At 42.6% G+C, this 19809-nt stretch overlaps 3 protein-coding genes and 1 pseudogene across 3 annotated transcripts; 3 read left to right on the top strand and 1 right to left on the bottom strand.

The window, feature by feature from the left end:
- The first annotated feature begins 5225 nt into the window (after nucleotides 1–5225).
- Nucleotides 5226–7529, top strand: LOC112231317 (ubiquinol-cytochrome-c reductase complex assembly factor 3). The gene is made up of 2 exons (XM_024398009.1): nucleotides 5226–5489; nucleotides 6858–7529. Exons 1-2 carry the CDS (start codon nucleotides 5373–5375, stop codon nucleotides 6993–6995), a joined length of 255 nt encoding a protein of 84 aa, XP_024253777.1. The 5' UTR covers nucleotides 5226–5372; the 3' UTR covers nucleotides 6996–7529.
- Nucleotides 7530–10316: 2787 nt separating this feature from the next.
- On the bottom strand, nucleotides 10317–11745 carry faub (FAU ubiquitin like and ribosomal protein S30 fusion b). The gene is made up of 5 exons (XM_024398008.2): nucleotides 11665–11745; nucleotides 11183–11264; nucleotides 10926–11067; nucleotides 10748–10803; nucleotides 10317–10611 (listed from the first exon to the last, which is right to left on the bottom strand). The coding sequence occupies exons 1-5, from the start codon at nucleotides 11739–11741 to the stop codon at nucleotides 10486–10488; spliced, it is 483 nt and encodes a 160-aa protein (XP_024253776.1). The 5' UTR covers nucleotides 11742–11745; the 3' UTR covers nucleotides 10317–10485.
- On the top strand, nucleotides 11701–15676 carry LOC112231315 (annotated as a pseudogene).
- A 1611-nt stretch (nucleotides 15677–17287) lies between these two features.
- Nucleotides 17288–19665, top strand: znhit2 (zinc finger, HIT-type containing 2). Its single transcript, XM_024398006.2, has 2 exons — nucleotides 17288–17473; nucleotides 17563–19665. Exon 2 carries the CDS (start codon nucleotides 17647–17649, stop codon nucleotides 19534–19536), a length of 1890 nt encoding a protein of 629 aa, XP_024253774.1. The 5' UTR covers nucleotides 17288–17473; nucleotides 17563–17646; the 3' UTR covers nucleotides 19537–19665.
- Nucleotides 19666–19809: the final 144 nt, after the last annotated feature.

Below are 19809 nucleotides of genomic sequence, written 5' to 3'. Positions count from 1 at the left end.
CCCTCCGAAATAATCATTTTCTCAACTCCGTCCCTGCATTCTCTCCCTCCTCTCTGCCTCCAGAGAGTAGTTGCCATGGAAACTGGTTACAATTGATAAGTTTGAAACATAAAGTACGCGCTTGGCATATGCACACACACCCTCTCTTTCTCTTTCTCTCTCTCTCACACACACACACTTTCTTTCTCTTTCTCTCTCACTCACACACACACACACACACAATTGAAAATACACTAGGATTTCTACATGGTGCATATACTCTACTCCCCACATTATAAAGTGTAAGCAAAGCAAGACATCAGGCAATATTATGACTCAGACATTGTGTGTCCTCACAAACAGGGAATAGTCAAAGTAATTGGTGGTATGTCATGCCCATTGATGTATAGTTGGTCAAATGGCTGATTAACACTTTGCTAAATGATTGGGTTTCTAGAAGTGAACCCATCACCTATATTTGGAATTAATTCCACTGGAATAGTCAGAGAGAAGGGGGAGGAAAAATTGGGGGGAGATACAGTGGGGCAAAAAAGTATTTAGTCAGCCACCAATTGTGCAAGTTCTCCCACTTAAAAAGATGAGAGAGGCCTGTAATTTTCATCATAGGTACACTTCAACTATGACAGACAAAATGAGAAGACAAAAAATCCAGAAAATCACATTGTAGGATTTTTAATGAATTTATTTGCAAATTATGGTGGAAAATAAGTATTTGGTCACCAACAAACAAGCAAGATTTCTGGCTCTCACAGACCTGTAACTTCTTCTTAAAGAGGCTCCTCTGTCCTCCACTCGTTACCTGTATTAATGGCACCTGTTTGAACGTGTTATCAGTATAAAAGACACCTGTCCACAACCTCAAACAGTCACACTCCAAACTCCACTATGGCCAAGACCAAAGAGCTGTCAAAGGACACCAGAAACAAAATGGTAGACCTGCACCAGGCTGGGAAGACTGAATCTGCAATAGATAAGCAGCTTGGTTTGAAGAAATCAACTGTGGGAGCAAGTATTAGGAAATGGAAGACATACAAGACCACTGATAATCTCCCTCGATCTGGGGCTCCACACAAGATGTCACCCCATGGGGTCAAAATGATCACAAGAACGGTGAGCAAAAATCCCAGAACCACACGGGGGGACCTAGTGAATGACCTGCAGAGAGCTGGGACCAAAGTAACAAAGCCTACCATCAGTAACACACTGTGCCGCCAGGGACTCAAATCCTGCAGTGCCAGACGTGTCCACCTGCTTAAGCCAGTACATGTCCAGGCCCATCTGAAGTTTGCTAGAGAACATTTGGATGATCCAGAAGAAGATTGGGAGAATGTCATATGGTCAGATGAAACCAAAATATAACATTTTGGTAAAAACTCAACTCGTCGTGTTTGGAGGACAAAGAATGCTGAGTTGCATCCAAAGAACACCATACCTACTGTGAAGCATGGGGGTGGAAACATCATGCTTTGGGTCTGTTTTTCTGCAAAGGGACCAGGACGACTGATCCGTATAAAGGAAAGAATGAATGGGGCCATGTATCGTGAGATTTTGAGTGAAAACCTCCTTCCATCAGCAAGGGCATTGAAGATGAAACGTGGCTGGGTCTTACAGCATGAAAATGATCCCAAACACACCGCCCGGGCAACGAAGGAGTGGATTCGTAAGAAGCATTTCAAGGTCCTGGAGTGGCCTAGCCAGTCTCCAGATCTCAACCCCATAGAAAATCTTTGGAGGGAGTTGAAAGTCTGTGTTGCCCAGCAACAGCCCCAAAACATCCCTGCTCTAGAGGAGATCTGCATGGAGGAATGGGCCAAAATACCAGCAACAGTGTGTGAAAACCTTGTGAAGACTTACAGAAAACATTTGACCTCTGTCATTGTCAACAAAGGGTATATAACAAAGTATTGAGATAAACTTTTGTTAATGACCAAATACTTATTTTCCACCATAATCTGCAAATAAATTCATTAAAAATCCTACAATGTGATTTTCTGGATTTTTTTTATTCTCATTTTGTCTGTCATAGTTGAAGTGTACCTATGATGAAAATTACAGGCCTCTCATCTTTTTAAGTGGGAGAACTTGCACAATTGGTGGCTGACTAAATACTTTTTTGCCCCACTGTCTGAATGACATATTATAGAAGATTTCTGATAGTTACACCTGGCCAGAAATAATAAAATACTTTAACTGGAAGGGAAGGAGAGATGGGGAAGTGGATAGAGAAAAGGGTGACAAATTACTGGGGGTTAGAAAAAACAGGGCGCTGTGGAGATATCTGGGTAAGAGAGACATGGGAGTCTGGATGGGGTTATTAAACAACTGGGCATGGACTGTAAAGACAAATGAGGGCATTAAATACTGTCCATTTGGGCTGTGTCAGTTGAGGATCTGTCATGATGCGACACCCTAGTTTAAATATGCAGGTTACATGTAATCTATGAGCAAAGCATGTCAGAGATGAATGAACTAAACTGGTTGATACCAGACTCAGTAAGCTGAAGATGTACTGTATGTGTGTCATGTACTTTGTTCCCAGTGAGTCAATATGTCTGGAGACAAGCATGGTTCCCTGAATAAGAAACGCAGCCTATGCATAACATCTGCATATCATCACTTTTTTTGGCAGCAGTAAATGCTATACTAACTCACAAATAGATTTCCCCAATCTGCAGCCAAATCTGCAACATGCAACTGAAGAAGCAAGACTTTTTCACTTGGGCTTGTTTTCTACTAAATCTCTCAGTAAAAGGCACATGCTCACTAATATGCCAAGAGAGGTACATTAACACATACTGTATTCCTTCCCACCTTATCTCTCTCTAACACACACACACACACGCACGCACGCACACACACATGTACAAACACACACCACTGCTTCCCATTTGTACCCAAAAATGCATACTGAAGAGAGCCCAGATCCATCAATGAACATGTTGTGTGTGTTTCAGATTATAGCAAACATACAGTAGTTGAAAACAACAATAGGCATGTCCTCTCTCTCAGTCTCATCTGTTTGATGCTGTGTCATGCTGTGAAATATAACACTGGAACAGCTGGGGAATGGGGCTACGTGTTGGTGTGAAGAATGCTACCAATTCTGTTTCTGAGCTATGCACAAACACACAAGCATTAATATTCAAGAATACTAGAATACTCTCAGACAAAAATGTACTAGGACAAACAGAGTGGGACAGGATTTAAACCACAACCAGACAAAGAATGTACACATGGATGTTGACTCTTGTGCACATAGCACCTTCGGGAAACACGGGTGGCATGGCAACGGGAACTGGCATCTGCAAGCGTTACTGTTGCAATTAGAGAGGAAAGGAATGGAAGATCAGATGGGGTAGGTGTGGGGGTGGGATGGAGGAGGGGATGGGGTAGGGGTGTGGGGGTGGGACGGAGGATGGAATGGGGTAGGGGTGTGGAGGATGGGATGGGGTAGGGGTGTGGGGGATGTAGGATGGAATGGGGTATGGAGGATGGGATGGGTGGAGGATGGGATGGTGTAGGGGTGTGGGGGGATGGAGGATGGGATAAGGTAGGGGTGGCGGTGAGGTGGAGGATAGGATGAGGTAGTTGTGTGGGATGGGATGAAGGATGGGATGAGGCAGGGATGGGGGGTGGAGGATGAGATGAGGCAGGTGTGTGGGGGTGTGGTGGAGGATGGGGTGGGGGGTTGGGATGGGATGGAGGATGAGGTAGGGGTGGAGGATGGGATGGGATGGGATGGGGTATGTGTGGGGGTGGGATGGAGGGTGGGATGAGGTAGGGTTGGCGGTGAGGTGGAGGATGAGGTAGGGTTGGGGTAGGTGTGGGGGGGGTGGAGGATGGGATGGGGTAGGTGGAGGAGGATGGGAAGAGGTGGTTGTGGGGGGGTAGGGGTGAGATGGAGGATGGGGTAGGTGTGGGGGGGGCTGGTGGGATGGGGATGGGATGGGGGGGGCTGGTGGGATGGAGGATGGGATGGGGTAGGGGTGGGTGGGATGGAGGATGGGATGGGGTAGGGATGGGTGTGTGTGATGGAGGATGGGGTAGGGGTGGGGGGGATTGGGATGGAGGATGGGGATGGGATGGGGTAGGGGTGGGGGTTGGGATGGAGGATGGGATGGGATGGGATGGGGTAGGTGGGGGGTGGATAAAAGTGTCATTATTGACTCAGCTATCATGGAAGAAGGGAGGGAGGGAAAAAGAGTGAGGGGAAAATGTAATGTGCTGTTATGTATTTTGTGTAAAATGTTACACATAATTCTAAAGGGTCAGAGTGTTACAGTATGCCTAGGGCTAAGAGATATTTTGGAAAAGAAAGACAAAGTACAACGTCTAAAAACTGTGAGGAATAAAATACTTGTCTTAGAAAGAAATAAAGCACACTGCCTCACTTACAGCAACATGTACTTCTAGTGACATTTAAAAAAGCAGATTGGTAAAGACTAGTAAAGATTAGTTATCTTATATTGTTAAATTGTGTATAAAATAGTATACACATGTTATTATCAGTGATGGGCCTTTAAACAGTACAAAAAAATGTCACGGGGGTCTCTAGTTTTGAAAATGATAATTGCTCACAATGTCACCAACTCTTGAAGAGTTAGGAGTACATTTTAGCACATAATATCACAGCAGAACTGCGAGTTCTATTATGTATTTTTAGCAAGTTACATTAGCTGGCACTGAACCTTAACAATCTTTCTCCTTCCACCCTACCTGACACTGATGAATGCATATTATCAGCACTTATCAGCACTCAATACACCCCCACACACTATGACTCACACATATATATATACACACACACACACACACACACACACACACACACACACACACACACACACACACACACACACACACACACACACACACACACACACACACACACACACACTTTCTGCCAATGTGCACACGGCAACACAGGTGATTTTCTGAAGAGAAAGTGTACCGAACAGTACTGTATTTGACAAAAAAAAGACGCTACTTGACTGACACCTGGTGGTTTTGAGTGGAAATTGCACAATTAAGCTTATCGTCAGTGGTCCCTACGCATTAAAAAATGGTGTTAATAATGCACCGTCTTACATTTACATTAAAATATTGGTCAACACAAACAGGAATATGGTCCACTTCTTGAATTAAAAAAGAAAAACGTGGTTTGACATGACATCTCATAACTCACCTAAAAAAGGTTTTATAAAGAAGGGTAGGCTATCCCATAATGCACTGCAAATGTCTGTCAGCGGACATTGAGCACCTCCTAATGAACTTACTAGCTAACAGTCACAACAAAAACAGAACAGTGTATTGCTAATTAAGAACATACTCTCAATACGTCTTAGAAGGAGGATACAAACAAGCCTAACATAATGAGTGGTCTACGCACTGTCCTGGTCTCTACTGGGTTTGTCGGTGTGGTAGGCATTGGATATGGAATGTGGTCAGTGATTACACCAGGAGAGGAAAGGAAGAGGGAAATGCTCAAGGTAGGCCGCTAACGATGCACTTGACTTACACAGCACTGACTTTTTAAACCGAACAAAGGACTGCTTGTCCTTCGTTAGTCAGATGTGTATGATTTGTGCATTACATTTTATTTTTGTAAATGGCTTGCCAGTAGCTTCACCTATCAGACATGGATAGGTACATGACGTTGTGGTTATCTCTTTGCGCACTTGTCCGAGAGGTTCTCCTAGTGGTGCTTATTACTTAATTCAGTGGTTCCCAAACTGGGGGGTGCGAGGGGTCAGTGTAAGAATGCACAAGGTGCAATTTCGAAATTGGGAAGTGCATCAAGTTTTCCTCTTATGTCAGTCATTGCAGACCTTGGAGAGCTATTTATAACATGTCAGAAATGTCCAGATCAACTACCCCACGTCAGCTGTTTTTTTTTGCTAGTTTTTTAAACCCATTGATTTTGTTGTAATGTTTGAGTCACTCGGATATCATATGAACACACATAAGACATGGAAAATGTGTAGAATTTCAGGAAATAAGCTTTAAACTTGCGAAGTGACAGAAGGGGGACCTGAGTGAAAAGTTTGGGAACCACTGGGTTAATTGACGAGCCATAGAATGGCATAGTCTGTCACTAATACTCACCAAAGACAGAAGAGAAAGTGCTGATAAAAAAATATATAAAAAATGACATTTCTATTTATCTGTTATTTTACCAGGTAAATTGACTGAGAACACATTCTCATTTACAGAAATGACCTACAGCAACGACCTGAGGAATAGTCATGTGGATTGGAACATGCAATCATGTCCGTTCTATACATTTAATTTCTATCTGCAACCATCTGCAATTGCCTCCCACTGAAAAAGGCCTGATGGTTTCCTGGTCTGAATCAAACGGCGAAAGGAATAAGAAACAGCAGAGCAGACAGTCTTCAATAACATTATACCTTGCTTTGTTTTGGTGTCAGCTTCTGTTGCATTATCTGTATGCAGTATCTGTTTTACATTCACCTCGGCTATGAAAAGCCAACTGACATTTACTCCTGGGGTGCTGACCTGTTGCACCCTCGACAACCACTGTGATTATAATTATTTGACCCTGCTGGTCATCTATGAACATTTGAACATCTTGGCCATGTTCTTTTATAATCTCCACCCGGCACAGCCAGAAGAGGACTGGCCACCCCTCATAGCCTGGTTCCTCTCTAGGTTTCTTCCTAGGTTCTGGCCTTTCTAGGGAGTTTCCTAGCCACCGTGCTTCTACACCTGCATTGCTTGCTGTTTGGGGTTTTAGGCTGGGTTTCTGTACAGCACTTTGAGATATCAGCTGATGTAAGAAGGGCTTTTATAAATACATTTGATTTGATATGCTCTTTTTCCAATCTGACCATCAGAATCTACCTGAAGCTAACCCACTGAGAATGGAGGAGACAAGGAAGAGGAACGCCCTCATGATGCAGGTGCTGAAGGAAGCTGCAGAGACCGATGACAACATTGCGAGAGGATTGGGCCCTATGAGATCCCAGAAATAGTCATGCTCACATGCTGGTTCTCCAACTCAGACATCACATGCATCATCCAATGGTTGCGTGCCATGTCATTGACTGTGCCATCAGGCACCAGATTGCTACAACGTGGTTAGCTGATACGTAAAAAAACTATCCAGATCTGACATGTGACGTCTGAGCAGGGGAACCAGACCATTGTCTTCACATTGATTTGAAAGACGTGGGGAAGAGACCATACTATTACAGATGACACACCAGTAAACCTGAGCTTCACCACTTCCTCTTAAGAGACAAGATTATATTGACTAAGTGTTTGCATTTATGTTGAGTATGAATGAGTGGAAGGGGTGTTAAGTACTTTGTTTCACTGAATTGAGAAAGTGCTGAAAATAAGAAGCAATGGTTCCCAAACTTCACAACTTGAACACATGCTCTGTTACATTGAAACAAAGCATATTTATTACAATAAGTGTTGTATATAATTCATTCATCATTTTTGCTAGCTGAACGTGCTTGTGATGGTCACAACAATGTATGGCTAATAAAATGTAAACAATCCTCCCTAGTTTTTTATATTGGATATTTTCTGTTACATTTTGTAAAACCAATTCGATTTAATGGATAGAGTAACGTTTTTAAATGATGTAGTTTACATGATCATGAATATAATTATGTTGTCACTTGTCAGCGGACCAGTGTTGGGGACCCTTTTACCGGTTGCACCCATTTCCGGCTTGAGAAAATGACGTTAATTTCAATTGATGTCGAAGGTTGCGGTCAGATTCATGCACAACACATGCAGTCGTAATCGTCATACCTGAGTGGTCGTAACTGGGATCGAGATTACATTTTTAACTGATGTACGTTTTAATAATAAGCGATTATAGTAATTTGTCAAGTTAGCTGCTTGGTAGTAATCACATCAAGCCAAGCACAGCTAACGAGCTAGTTAGCATAAATCCATATTTTTTTGGGACAATGTCAACACCAGAGCCATTTCCCGTACCACCGGGCTCAGTATCACCTGCAGCGGGTCAAATGTTTGGGAGCTGTTGGAGTTGTCGGATTCTTTCAGGTGGAGGTCTGCTGTTAGGAGCTGGATATGTCTTCCTAGCCGCCCGAAAAGTAATGCGCCAAGGTGGGACAACCTCAATGGGAACTGTCGCACAAGTCGCGTTTGCAGCAAGTGAGTATTGTGATTTATTGGCAGCATGTCTAAATGTACAGTGGCAAGAAAAAAAGTATGTGAACCCTTTGGAAATACTCAGATTTATGCATAAATTAGTCATAAAGTGGCATCTTATCACCTAGGTCACAACAATAGACAGTCTGCTTAAACTAACACACAAACAATGATACGTTTGCATGTCTTTATAGAACACACTGTGTAAACTTTCACAGTGCAGGGTGGGAAAAATATGTGAAGCCTTGGATTTAATAACTGTTTGACCTCAACCAAACGTTTTCTGTAGTTGCGGATCAGACCTGCACAACAGTCAGGAGGAATTTTGGACCATTCCTCTTAACAAAACTGTTTCAGTTCAGCAATATTCTTTGGATGTCTGGTGTGAACTGCTAACTTGAGGTCATGCCACAGCATCTCAAATCAGGTTGAGGTCAGGACTCTGACTGGGCCACTCCAGAAGGTGTATTTTCTTCCATTGAAGCCATTCTATTGTTGATTTACTTCCATTCTGGGTCATTGTCCTGTTGCATCACCCAACTTCAATTGATGGAAAGATAACATTATCCTGCAAAATGTCTTGATAAACTTGAATTCATTTTTCCATCGACAATAGCAAACTATCCAGGCTGAGGCAGCAAAGCAGCTCCAAACCATGAGGCTCCCTCCACCATACTTTACAGTTGGGATGAGGTTTTGATGTTGGTGTGCTGTGCCTTTTATTGTCCACACATAGTGTTGTGTGTTCCTTCCAAACAACTCAACTGTCCACAGAATATTTTGCCAGTAGCGCTGTGGAATATCCAGGGGCACATTTGCCAACTTCAGACATGCAGCAATGTGTTTTTTTTTTAGACAGTACTCCCATGAACACCATTCTTGTTTAGTGTTTTACATATCGTAGACTTGTCAGATGTAGGCATGTTCCAGAGATTTCTGTAAGTCTTTAGCTGACAATCTAGGATTCTTCTTAACCTCATCGAGCATTCTGCGCTTTGCTCTTGCAGTCATCTTTGCAGTACGGCCACTCCGAGGGAGAGTAGCAACAGTGCTGAACTTTCTCCATTTATAGACAATTTGTCTTACTGTGGACTGATGAACATCAAGGCTTTTAGAGATACTTTTGTAACCCTTTCCAGCTTTATGCAAGTCAACAATTCTTGATCTATTTTGCTCAAGGCATGGCTCACATTAGGCAATGCTTCTTGTGAATAGCAATCTCAAATTTTGTGAATGTTTTTTTATAGGGCAAGGCAGCTCTAACCAACATCTCCAATCTCATTGATTGGACTCCAGGTTAGCAGACTCCTGACTCCAATTAGCTTTTGGAGAAGTCATTAGCCTAGGGGTTCACATACTTTTTCCAAAGAAGATCAGATCAAATTTGATCACCAATTTATGCAGAAATCCAAAGGGTTCACATACTTTTTCATGACACTCTCCTGCATTGTATTAGCAGCAGGAATTTATCCAACATTACTAAGGTGAAAGCAAAGGCAAGAGCTATGATCAGTTGAAGCTATTCAAAGTATTCTAGCAGGGCCTCTGAGGTGCAGTCAACTCAATATTTCTGTTTCAGGTTTGGCTGCTTGGGGAGTCGTGGTCATCGCTGACCCTGTGGGGAAATCACACAGGAAGGCTTGAAGATGCTCTGACAGATGGAATTATTTGAAGCTGCTGAAGTATAAGCCATGGTCATATCCAAGAATACCTTGACAGATAGTGATCTTGGCATAATGGATGAGAACATGCCAAAGACTATTCTCAGTCAGTGTGACCTGTCTATAATACATTAAATAAATTGAGAATATGTGCACTTGGAACTACCTTGTGCAACTAAGAATTTCATTGGATGATATATACCATGCGTATCCTGTACATACGACTAATACAACTTGAACTACCTTGTGTTCATGCCACCATGACTGTATTTAGACAGGCAGCCCAATTCTGATCATTCTCACTAAATTGGTATTTTGACCCATCAGATAAGCTCTGAAAAAGATCTGAAGTGAAAAGATCAGATTTGTCAAAAGACCAGTTAGTGGGAAAAATATCAGAATTGGAATCTTGAGTCCATTTCATCTACTTCTGAACCATCAGAAAGACAGCCAATCATACAACTGCTCAATTCACCCAATGTAAAGGAACCATCAAATTGGTGCAGAGTACCACTCTTTCCTCACTGAGGTTTATTGCATTTCATCCCAGTGACAAATGTAATTATAAAAATGACAGATATTGCTCCCAGTACATTGCTCACACTGCATGAATGGTCATGTCAATGTTGAACTGTGATGAGACAGCAGAAACAAGGCTTTGGGAAAATAGTTATGAGTTGGCATTGGGTCCCTTCTTCTTGCCAAATGTTGGTACCACATTCACAAAGCGCCGATTATACTGGATCCTCCTTTTAGCCCTGCCAGTCTTCTTTTTCTTCTTCTCTTGCTTATCCACCTGTGAGAATGGTTATAAACAGTTAGAGGTGTGGTGTCTTGACGTGCACACTAGAGACTAAGCAACCTTGCCAGAAGAGCAAGTCATGTTGAATATGCCACATTAATTTAATTTCTATTACACACAAAACACCCACCTTGGGAGTCTGTCCCCTGACTTTCCCCGCTCGGGCCAAGGAGCCATGGACTTTGCCTGGGATAGGAAATGGAAATTGATCAAAGCAAGCCCCACCAAATAATGGTACAGAAACAAAGACCGTAATAATTTCACTTATTTACAATAACGTCAAGAATGTTTAATTATTGATCACTTACCCCCCAACAGTCGGGGGGTAACCTCAAGAGTGCTTAACTCCAGTGCCGATTGGCCAATCACAGCATCATCCTGCAGGGGTTCCCCGCACAGAAAAACCACCTGGTCATCACAGGAGAGTCCCTCCAATGCCTCAATATGAGCCTTGTGGAGAAGGGACGAGAACAAAGAGCTGAATGTGGTTAACCTTTCATGGTCATCAATGAACTTTTAAACCAACAAAGTTGGCAGACCAAAGCACAGTAGTGCTATACTTTACCTTGATGTCAGCGACAGTTTCTAACCCAGACACCTGAAAGGTGTGGAGAGTCTGAGCACGCACAAACAGCTGCATGATCAACCTGTTCAAAACAAGATGGATGATGTTAGGTCCGTGTGTTCTACAATCCTGAAAGACCTTGTGCAGGATTTTGTTCCAGCCTAGTACTAAAACACCTGATACCAACAGGGTTTAATTGATTTAACTAAGCAAGTTATGTATTAGTTTGTTTCTTCAGGCTTATGTCAGAATAAACGGTGAATCAAATGTCCAACAACTAGTTCAAAGATGAGTAGTTCGTGTTAAATCATTAGCAACTGACGTTATAGCTAGACTAGCCAGAGCGGTAGAACAATTTATATTTCCTGTCGACATCAACAAAGACAACTTTTTTTAAGAGACAATGTTTAAAATGTCATGAAACTTTTGAGTCCCTTTGTTATGAGTTACAAAACAGAATTGAAACTTATTTCATAGCTCACCAAAGTCTCGCAGTGTAATAATCGCGTGCTTCGCCAATGGTGTTTGGCCTGGAGATGGAAAACAGGAAGCATTTCATTGCGCATACCTGTGACGTAGTATTCTCTGATCCCGCCCACGTGTGGTGGTCGAGAAAAATGATGTCGCGCTCCTTCATAAACAGGACCACAATGTTATGCAGATGATTTAGCGAAAGTTTCGAGCTTTACGACCACACGGCAAGAATACCAATACTACGATACGGTTACGAGTGAGTTGGCTATTTTATACCCATATACAGTACCAGTCAAAAGTTTGGACACACCTACTTATTCAAGGGTTTTTCTATATTTTGACTATTTTCTACATTGTAGAACAATAGTGAAGACATCAAAACTATGAAATAACACATATGGACTCATGTAGTAACCAAAAAAAGTGTTAAACAAATAAAGTATATTTTATATTCTTCAAAGTAGCCACCCTTTGCCTTGATGACAGCTTTGCACACTCTTGACATTCTCTCAACCAGCTTCACCTGGAATACTTTTCCAACAGTCTTGAAGGAGTTTCCTTCTCTCTGCAGTCCAACTCATCCCAAACCATCTCAAATGGGTTGAGGTCGGGTGATTGTGGAGGCCCAGTTATTGTCCTGTTGAAAAGCAAATAAGCAAATTACAATTTAGCATTAATACTGAAGTGATATATGTGCAGATGATGATGTGCAAGTAGAGATACTGGGGTGCAAAAGAGCAAGAGGGTAGGTAATAATATGGGGATGAGGTAGTCAGGTGTGCTATTTACAGATTGGCTGTGTACAGGTACAGTGATCGGTAAGCTGCTCTGACAGCTGATGCTTAAAGTTAGTGAGGGAAATATAGGACTCCAGCTTCAGTGATTTTTGCAATTCGTTCCAGTTATTGGCAGCAGAGAACTGGAAGGAATTGCAGCCAAAGGAGGAGTTGGCTTTGGGGATGACCAGTGAAATATACCTGCTGGAGCGCATGCTACAAGTGGGTGCTGCCTAGCAAAGACTTATAGATGACCTGGAGCCAGTGCGTTTGGCGATAGATATGTAGTGAGGGCCAGCCAACGAGAGCATAGAGGTCACAGTGGTGGGTAGTATATGGGGCTTTGGTGATAAAACGGATGGCACTGTGATAGACTGTGATTGACTACATCCAGTTTGCTGAGTAGAGTGTTGGAGGCTATTTTGTAAATGACATCGCCGAAGTCAAGGATCGGTAGGATAGTCAGTTTAACGTTTGGCGGCATGAGTGAAGGAGGCTTTGTTGTGAAATAGGAAGTCAATTCTAGATTTAATTTAATTTAATTTTGGATTGGAGATGTTTAATGTCAGGATGGAAGGAGAGTTTACAGTCTAACCAGACACCTAGGTATTTGTAGTGAAGAGCATGCGCTTAGTTTTACTAGAATTTAAAAGCAGTTGGAGGCCACAGAAGGAGAGTTGTATGGCGTTGAAGCTCGTTTGGAGGTTTGTTAACACCGTGTCCAAATAAGGGCCAGATGTATACAGAATGGTGTTGTCTGCGTAGAGGTGGATCAGAGAATCACCAGAAGCAAGAGCGACATCATTGATATACACAGAGAAAAGAGGTAGCCCGAGAACTGAACCCTGTGGCACCCCCATAGAGACTGCCAGAGGTCCGGACAACAGGCCCTCCGATTTGACACACTGAACTCTATCTGAGAAGCAGTTGGTGAACCAGGCTAGGCAATCATTTGAGAAGCCAAGGCTAGTGAGTCTGCCGATAAGAATGCGGTGATTGACAGAGTCGAAAGCCTTGGCCAGGTTGATGAAGACGGCTGCACAGTACTGTCTTTTATCGATGGCGGATATTATATCGTTTAGGACCTGGAGCGTGACTGAGGTGCACCCATGACCAGCTCGGAAACCAGATTGCATAGTGGAGAAGGTACGGTGGGATTCGAACTGGTCGGTGATCGTTTGTTAACTTGGCTTTCGAAGATTTTAGAAAGGCAGGGCAGAATGGAAATACGTAGGACTATAACAGTTTGGGTCTAAGGTGTCTCCCTCTTTGAAGAGGGGGTTGACCGTGGCAGCTTTCCAATATTTGGGGATCTCAGACAATTCAAAAGAGAGGTTGAATAGGCTAGTAATAGGGGTTGCAACAATTTTGGCAGAAAATTGAAGAAAGAGAGGGCCCTGGGGCCTGCCCTGCATAAATGTGTGGAATTGGGATGGATTGACTGCTTATTTTCCCTTTTCAATGCATTTGTCAATTAATTTTTTCATGAATGAGTTATCTGGAGCACACGAGAATACATTTCTCCCTGTCACTTTCCCTTCAAAAACAGACATTGTGTATCCCAGCTGGAGAAGCCAAGAGTGGGATATTAGCATCTACAGAAGAATACAAATTTGTGGAACAACTGATATCAACTTCACGAGTGCCCTTTCCCCCTAAACATGATGGTCCTTCCCCATTTGGCTGGACTCCTCCATCAGGTGAAGCTTGACACCTTACGTTATCCTTTGTTTTAAGGCAAATGGAGAGCAATGGCTTCGTTTATCACACCGATTCAACTTCTGCTTCAAATATCTTACTACATTTAAATTTGTTGTTCGAGTTGTTTTACACTTCTAATATTCTGTACATGATTTATCTGCCAACACTTAGTTGTTTATAGTCTCATACACACATCTCTCATAGGCCTTTTCTCAATTGGATTTGCTGAAGTCCTGTGTCCTCTCCGTCCTCTCTCGACTCCTTTTGAAAAAAGTCAAAGATAATGAAGGAGGGGAGGCAAGTAGAGGGAAGGTGTATCGAGATGTGCTTGTTTGAAATGAAATCGTCCTTCTCCACTGCACGTCATCAGGCAAATTAAGTTTACAGCGGTGGAATCCCAAAAGAAATGTGTAATGTGCTAAAAACACATTTAGTTGTTGTGCTAGACATTTTATAGATTGTTTTTAAATGTTTGCATGCTTTTCTCCTTTGAGAAAGAAATATCTGATTCAAATGGGGTGTGGCAGATTTCAAAACTCTTCCGCAAAGAACTCTGGTAGGTTACACAGCACTCGGTAGGATACACATGACTATCCTTGATGAAAGTGGCTATCGAGGAGGGCCGGACACTCTTCCATTAGCCTGTAAACAAATGAACACTCTCCTCGACCATGTCAGTCTCCACGTCATGTAGGAGAGAGGAAAGAGGACAGACTTTTTCTCAAATGAGACCATAGTCTCAGCAAACACACTTTGGGTATCAGGTGCTATTTACTTTATGGTTGATTAACCTCAATTAAATATTTTTCCTATTTTTCTCACCCCCTTTAACCCAACATTTTATAGAGGTGCCTCTTGCTTTACCATACATGATCTGTCGCTCCCGAATGCACAATGTTCCTGTCTACATTTACATCACCTATGGCAGTCACAAGACAAGGATGAAGGGAACATCTGGGTGAGTGAGACAGAATTTCTAGGTTTCATCTGTCAAAGCATTGTTGAAACTGTTGCAGTATTGCATATCAGTAAGTATGACTGGCTGGAAACCAGAGTATAAGTATAAGAGCTCTTTTATTTATCTAGCAACAACTTTGGGTTGAATGCTATGTTTTCCTCATCACTGTGCAGTTGTTTTCCCCTGATTAATGCTGCTACTTTTGTGTCTCCTGTCAGGCTTTTGAGAAGGATGTTAAGGAGTACCTGCAACAGCTTACTGGCAAACACTTGCCAACCCAGGTCAATGAAGTGACCATGACAATTCGAGTCAAAGGTCACTTTGATACAGCGCTGAAGGAGTGGCTGGTGAAGAAGGGATTCTAAGTGGACCTTTGGCGAGGAGGTAAACTGTCGCAGAACAGTTGTCAAAGAAAAATAGTGCTTACTTTTCTATATGCACCCAACATTTTCAAATGAGTGGATAAATAAGAGACAGTTGTTTATTTATGTCCATGTCAATTATATTTGTTTGTATGTAACACCTTACGCTCAAATGACAAGAGTTCTTCAAATTTGAATAATTAAATGGCCAATTGCTATGGGGGATGTCTGCTTTATTTAAAAAATGTATTTTTTATTTTTATATCCACAGGAACAATATCAGTTGTAAGTTTGATATGTGATTTGGGTATTCATTGCTGTAAAATAATACCACAGCTTATCAGTGGAGGTTCCTTAGATGAGGAAGAGGAGGACCATCCTCAGTGAATTTCCTAAAAATGAAATTATAAAATATTTAGTAGTAGTTGACTCGAAAAGAGAAAGACAATAGTTGAACAGTTTTTAACAAATACATTTCCTCTAAAATGAAGGAGCCGCAAGAGAGAGATTTTGTTTAAAAAAATGTAGTTTCATTTTCACTTACTTAGCTAGCAAATGCAGCTAGCTAGTTTAGCCTACTCAAACACCCTGCTCAAACAAATGGATGCTATGTTAGCCAGCTAGCTATGACTATCCAACACAACACTGAAACTCTTCCAAGTCAGGGTAAGCTTTTGGTTTTACAAATGTATTGCCACCAGGGCCTGCGGATGTAAGTGCTAACTAAACTGCTTACTGACTGTGCACTAACGTTACTGCATGATTGTAACATATGACGTTACTTTAGCTAATATGTTGACAACGGTGTAGGCTGTGTATAGCGGTTAAGATATGGTTTGGCTTGGAAAGTTATTTTTGCCTGGTCACATACAGCTGATGTGTTGTGCATTGAAGTCCACAAGCGAAGGGAAAAGGTGAGAGGAGGAGAGCCCATAGATGCGAGAAGGAATACAACATGGCTGCTATGATAGTGAGCTGGGTTTACGTGTGATAAGGGGTGTAATTCATTCTGCCAATTCTGTAGAAAAAATAAATGGAATTAAATGGGGATAAACCTACCTGAATTTGTCCATTAGAAACTTGTTTGCAACTGTTGGACTAATGAGTACACCCTAGATCAGCTAGATGCAGGCAAGAGTGTGCAAGGTGGTATTGAATGTGTCACTGTTTACCCATGTGTTCGTCTGTCTCCTGAAATGTTTCTCTTGACCTGCGTGCACCTACGTTGTAAACTTTCATTCATAGGCTAGGTTTTAGCAACCTCATGCAGTAGCCTAAAACTATCACTGTTACATTGGACTGGGTGAATGGAATATGAATGACAGTCATCCAATATGCTGTAATAGAGATAAGGCCATTACCGACCGCCAGTGGTGTTCATTGTTTTGTGGTGTAGTCAATACTCAATACTGGCAAGTTCATTTAGGATTTGGTGTATTTTTCATCGCTGTTGATGGATTTTTTCATGGGAATTTAAACTTGAGGGAAATGTTCCGAAAGATGCTGATGTTTTCTGTGACTTTTAAATGCAGCTCATTTCATTATCCAGTTTCTATGGCCGTCACTAGTTACCACAGCCACAACGTCATACACCCCGCCTGTTTTTTTACAATTTATCTTCTTAACATGTGATTTGAAACCTAACCCTAGCGTTAACCATATGTCTAACCATAACATTAAATTAAGACCAAAAATATTTTTTATGTTTTCATACATTATTACGAAATAGCCCATTTGACTTTCTTGCTGTGGTAACTAATGGAAACGATCTTCCGTGTCTGACAGTTATTTGATTTTGCGAGCGTTTTACGACGGGGAGACGTCATCCAATAGCGACAAGCTCAGAAACCATTTACGGCAGGAGTTTTAACAACGTTTAGTCCGAAATACTTAGTCGCACATGTTGTGTTCTTTGATAGTTTTAGGCTGATTAAACGCCGAAAAATTGTAATTACTGTACTACATATTGAAGTATTGGGATTTTCATGTGTCTGACGACGTACGGAGAAGGCTTCTAAAGGTACGGCCATAGTAGTGAAACTATTATAATATATCTTACATTCAATTCTGTGAGAGGACTCGAGTTGTAAAATCTGTCTTTCCTTTCAGGCAAATTGGACGTTCATCGTTTCACTCAACAGAATTACATCAGCATGCAATGAGAAGTAGAAACTAATTTGCCCACCCAAAATCATGAATCCAATACTTAGACAGAGAATCCCTCCATCTGTGCGGAAGTTGTTGACCGACATTGGACCAAGGGATGAGCACCACTGCAGTGAATGGCCTAACACAGAGCCTGAGACTGTCACTAGAGATGGAATTGAGCTTCCTGCCAGAGGAACCACCAATAGCAGTGAATTTCTGACACCAGCTACTGGGAAAGAGGATGGAGATGCAGACCATACAGATGCCACAACACAAAGCAAAGTGTGTGGGCTGTGCTTATGCAAACTCTCTTACTACACCTGTCCACGATGCAATGTACCTTACTGTGGCCTGGAATGCTACCGGAGTACAAATCATTCTGTGTGCTCAGAGGAATTCTATAAGGAGTCTGTGTTAAAGGAGCTGAAAGATATTGGAGAAACAGAGTGTGAGGGGAGGAAGAAGATGCAGGATATTCTGTTAAGGCTGAGACATATGGCAGATGGGGCAGAGGGAGGGATGGAGGGTGTTTTAAAGACCGTAGAGGAGGAGATGGGAGGTAGTGAGGAGACAAAGGAAAGAGCACAGGTTTTAGACCTCCTCTCCAAGTTAGCAGAGATTCAATCATCTGGGCAAGGAAATGTGGAGGAGATTGAGGAGATTTTAACCAAACTCAAAGAGTTAGGAGACACGGATGAAGAAGCAGGGCAGGTGGTTTCTGCAAATGTTGGAGACGTCGATGAGGGGGTTGAAGACGCCGAGGAGCTAGACTTGGCTGACAGGCTCTTGGGGCTGGATATCGATGCTCTCTCTGAGGAGGCATTGTGGGACCTGTTGAGCAGCCAGGAGAAGGAGAAGTTTAGGAGTCTGGTGAAGGGTGGCGCTGTAGGAGCTCTGGTCCCCCTGTGGAGACCGTGGTGGGAGCAGCACGAGGAGGGGGAGAAAGCTCTGATGGAGGTACTGAAGGAGGAGATGGGCGAGCCAGAAGGAGATGATGCAACAGAACAGAGAGGGAGCAGGACAAGAGAAACAGTGAAGACAAATAAAGAAGGACAGGGGGGGAGTCTGCGGAAGGAAGTGTCAGGTTTATCCAGTTGTGAAAAAAGAGAGGCAGAAAGTCCAATTGTGGTCATTGCGGATAATGAAGTCAAGGATTCTGGGAAAAGACTTGAGAGTGTGGGTAAATCAGGGAAGGAGCAGGGACAGAGAAAGTGTAAGGGAAAATACAGAAAAGAGGCGAGCAAGGCTAAGGGACCAAAATCAATCCCTGGTGTGCCTCCAATCAATGTCAAAATCCCACCTCTGAGCTCCTTGTCATCCCATCCATCCCCTCTTGTTCGCCATGGCTTGGTCGATGCACTGTTTGGCTACACCTTCACCCTACGCCTGTTCAATGGTGTCATCGAGTCAGACGTAACTCAGGAGTTTTGTCAAATGGTTCTCACTGTGTCCGAGGCCCTGAGCTCAGGCAGGGTGTTCAGCTCCCTCCAGGAGACCCTTGAGGGAGGGGAGGCAGCCATTTTGGCCGGGGGCTACTTTGACCGAGAGGACCCCAGTTCCCCAGCCAGGGCTGTGGAGGCTGTGGCTCATATTCTGACTGGGAGAAGTAAGCAGGATGTCGTTGGATACTCCTTGGCAGCTTTGAGCCAACTCCGTATGGTGCTATCCCAAGCCAGGGCAGCTCTGCCCAAAGAGGGAGAAGAGGGGGACATGAGAAAGAAGTATTTCCTCGCAGGGAAGAAATGTGAGTTCTTTCAAGCTTGGGTGTCTGACAATGCCCAGGAGGTGAGAAGACTGGCCGCTGGGTTATGGAGAGAGCACAGGAAGAGGGAGGATGAGAGGAGTGCTTTGCAGAAGGAGAAGAGAAGAGTTGAAGAAAGCTGGAAGAAGGGAAGAGGAAAAGCGAAAGGTGTGATGATTAAAGAAATAGATTAAGAACATTTTGGTATTTTATGACAGTTAAGTAAATATGAGTCTCTTTATTTTCTTTTTCAGGGCAAGCCTGGTATTTGTATACTATTTTGTAAAAATGTATTCTAACTGCAATTACAATTGAGACATGTTTATTGTTTTGTTTTTTAATTACAATTCAGTTATGCAATAAAGGTAATGTAAACTAATAAGGCTTACATTTCAGTTATCAATATTAAAGAAATAGGCCTATACTGTCATTCTAAAAGAAATTGTCCAACATTACCTTAATTTCAA

Source organism: Oncorhynchus tshawytscha, linkage group LG33 (genome assembly GCF_018296145.1).
Source record: "Oncorhynchus tshawytscha isolate Ot180627B linkage group LG33, Otsh_v2.0, whole genome shotgun sequence".
Lineage (NCBI taxonomy): Eukaryota > Metazoa > Chordata > Actinopteri > Salmoniformes > Salmonidae > Oncorhynchus > Oncorhynchus tshawytscha.
The sequence above is the reverse complement of the archived record's forward strand: the minus strand, read 5'-3'. Positions and strand labels throughout refer to the sequence as shown.

Coding starts and splice junctions, on each gene's coding strand:
- LOC112231317 (XM_024398009.1), top strand. CDS start 5,373: ATGAGTGGTCTACGCACTGTCCTGGTCTCTACTGGGTTTGTCGGTGTG. Junction 5,490..6,857: donor GGAAGAGGGAAATGCTCAAG/GTAGGCCGCTAA, acceptor TCTGACCATCAG/AATCTACCTGAAGCTAACCC.
- faub (XM_024398008.2), bottom strand. CDS start 11,741: ATGAAATGCTTCCTGTTTTCCATCTCCAGGCCAAACACCATTGGCGAA. Junction 11,265..11,664: donor TATTACACTGCGAGACTTTG/GTGAGCTATGAA, acceptor TGTTTTGAACAG/GTTGATCATGCAGCTGTTTG. Junction 11,068..11,182: donor AAACTGTCGCTGACATCAAG/GTAAAGTATAGC, acceptor CTTCTCCACAAG/GCTCATATTGAGGCATTGGA.
- znhit2 (XM_024398006.2), top strand. CDS start 17,647: ATGAATCCAATACTTAGACAGAGAATCCCTCCATCTGTGCGGAAGTTG.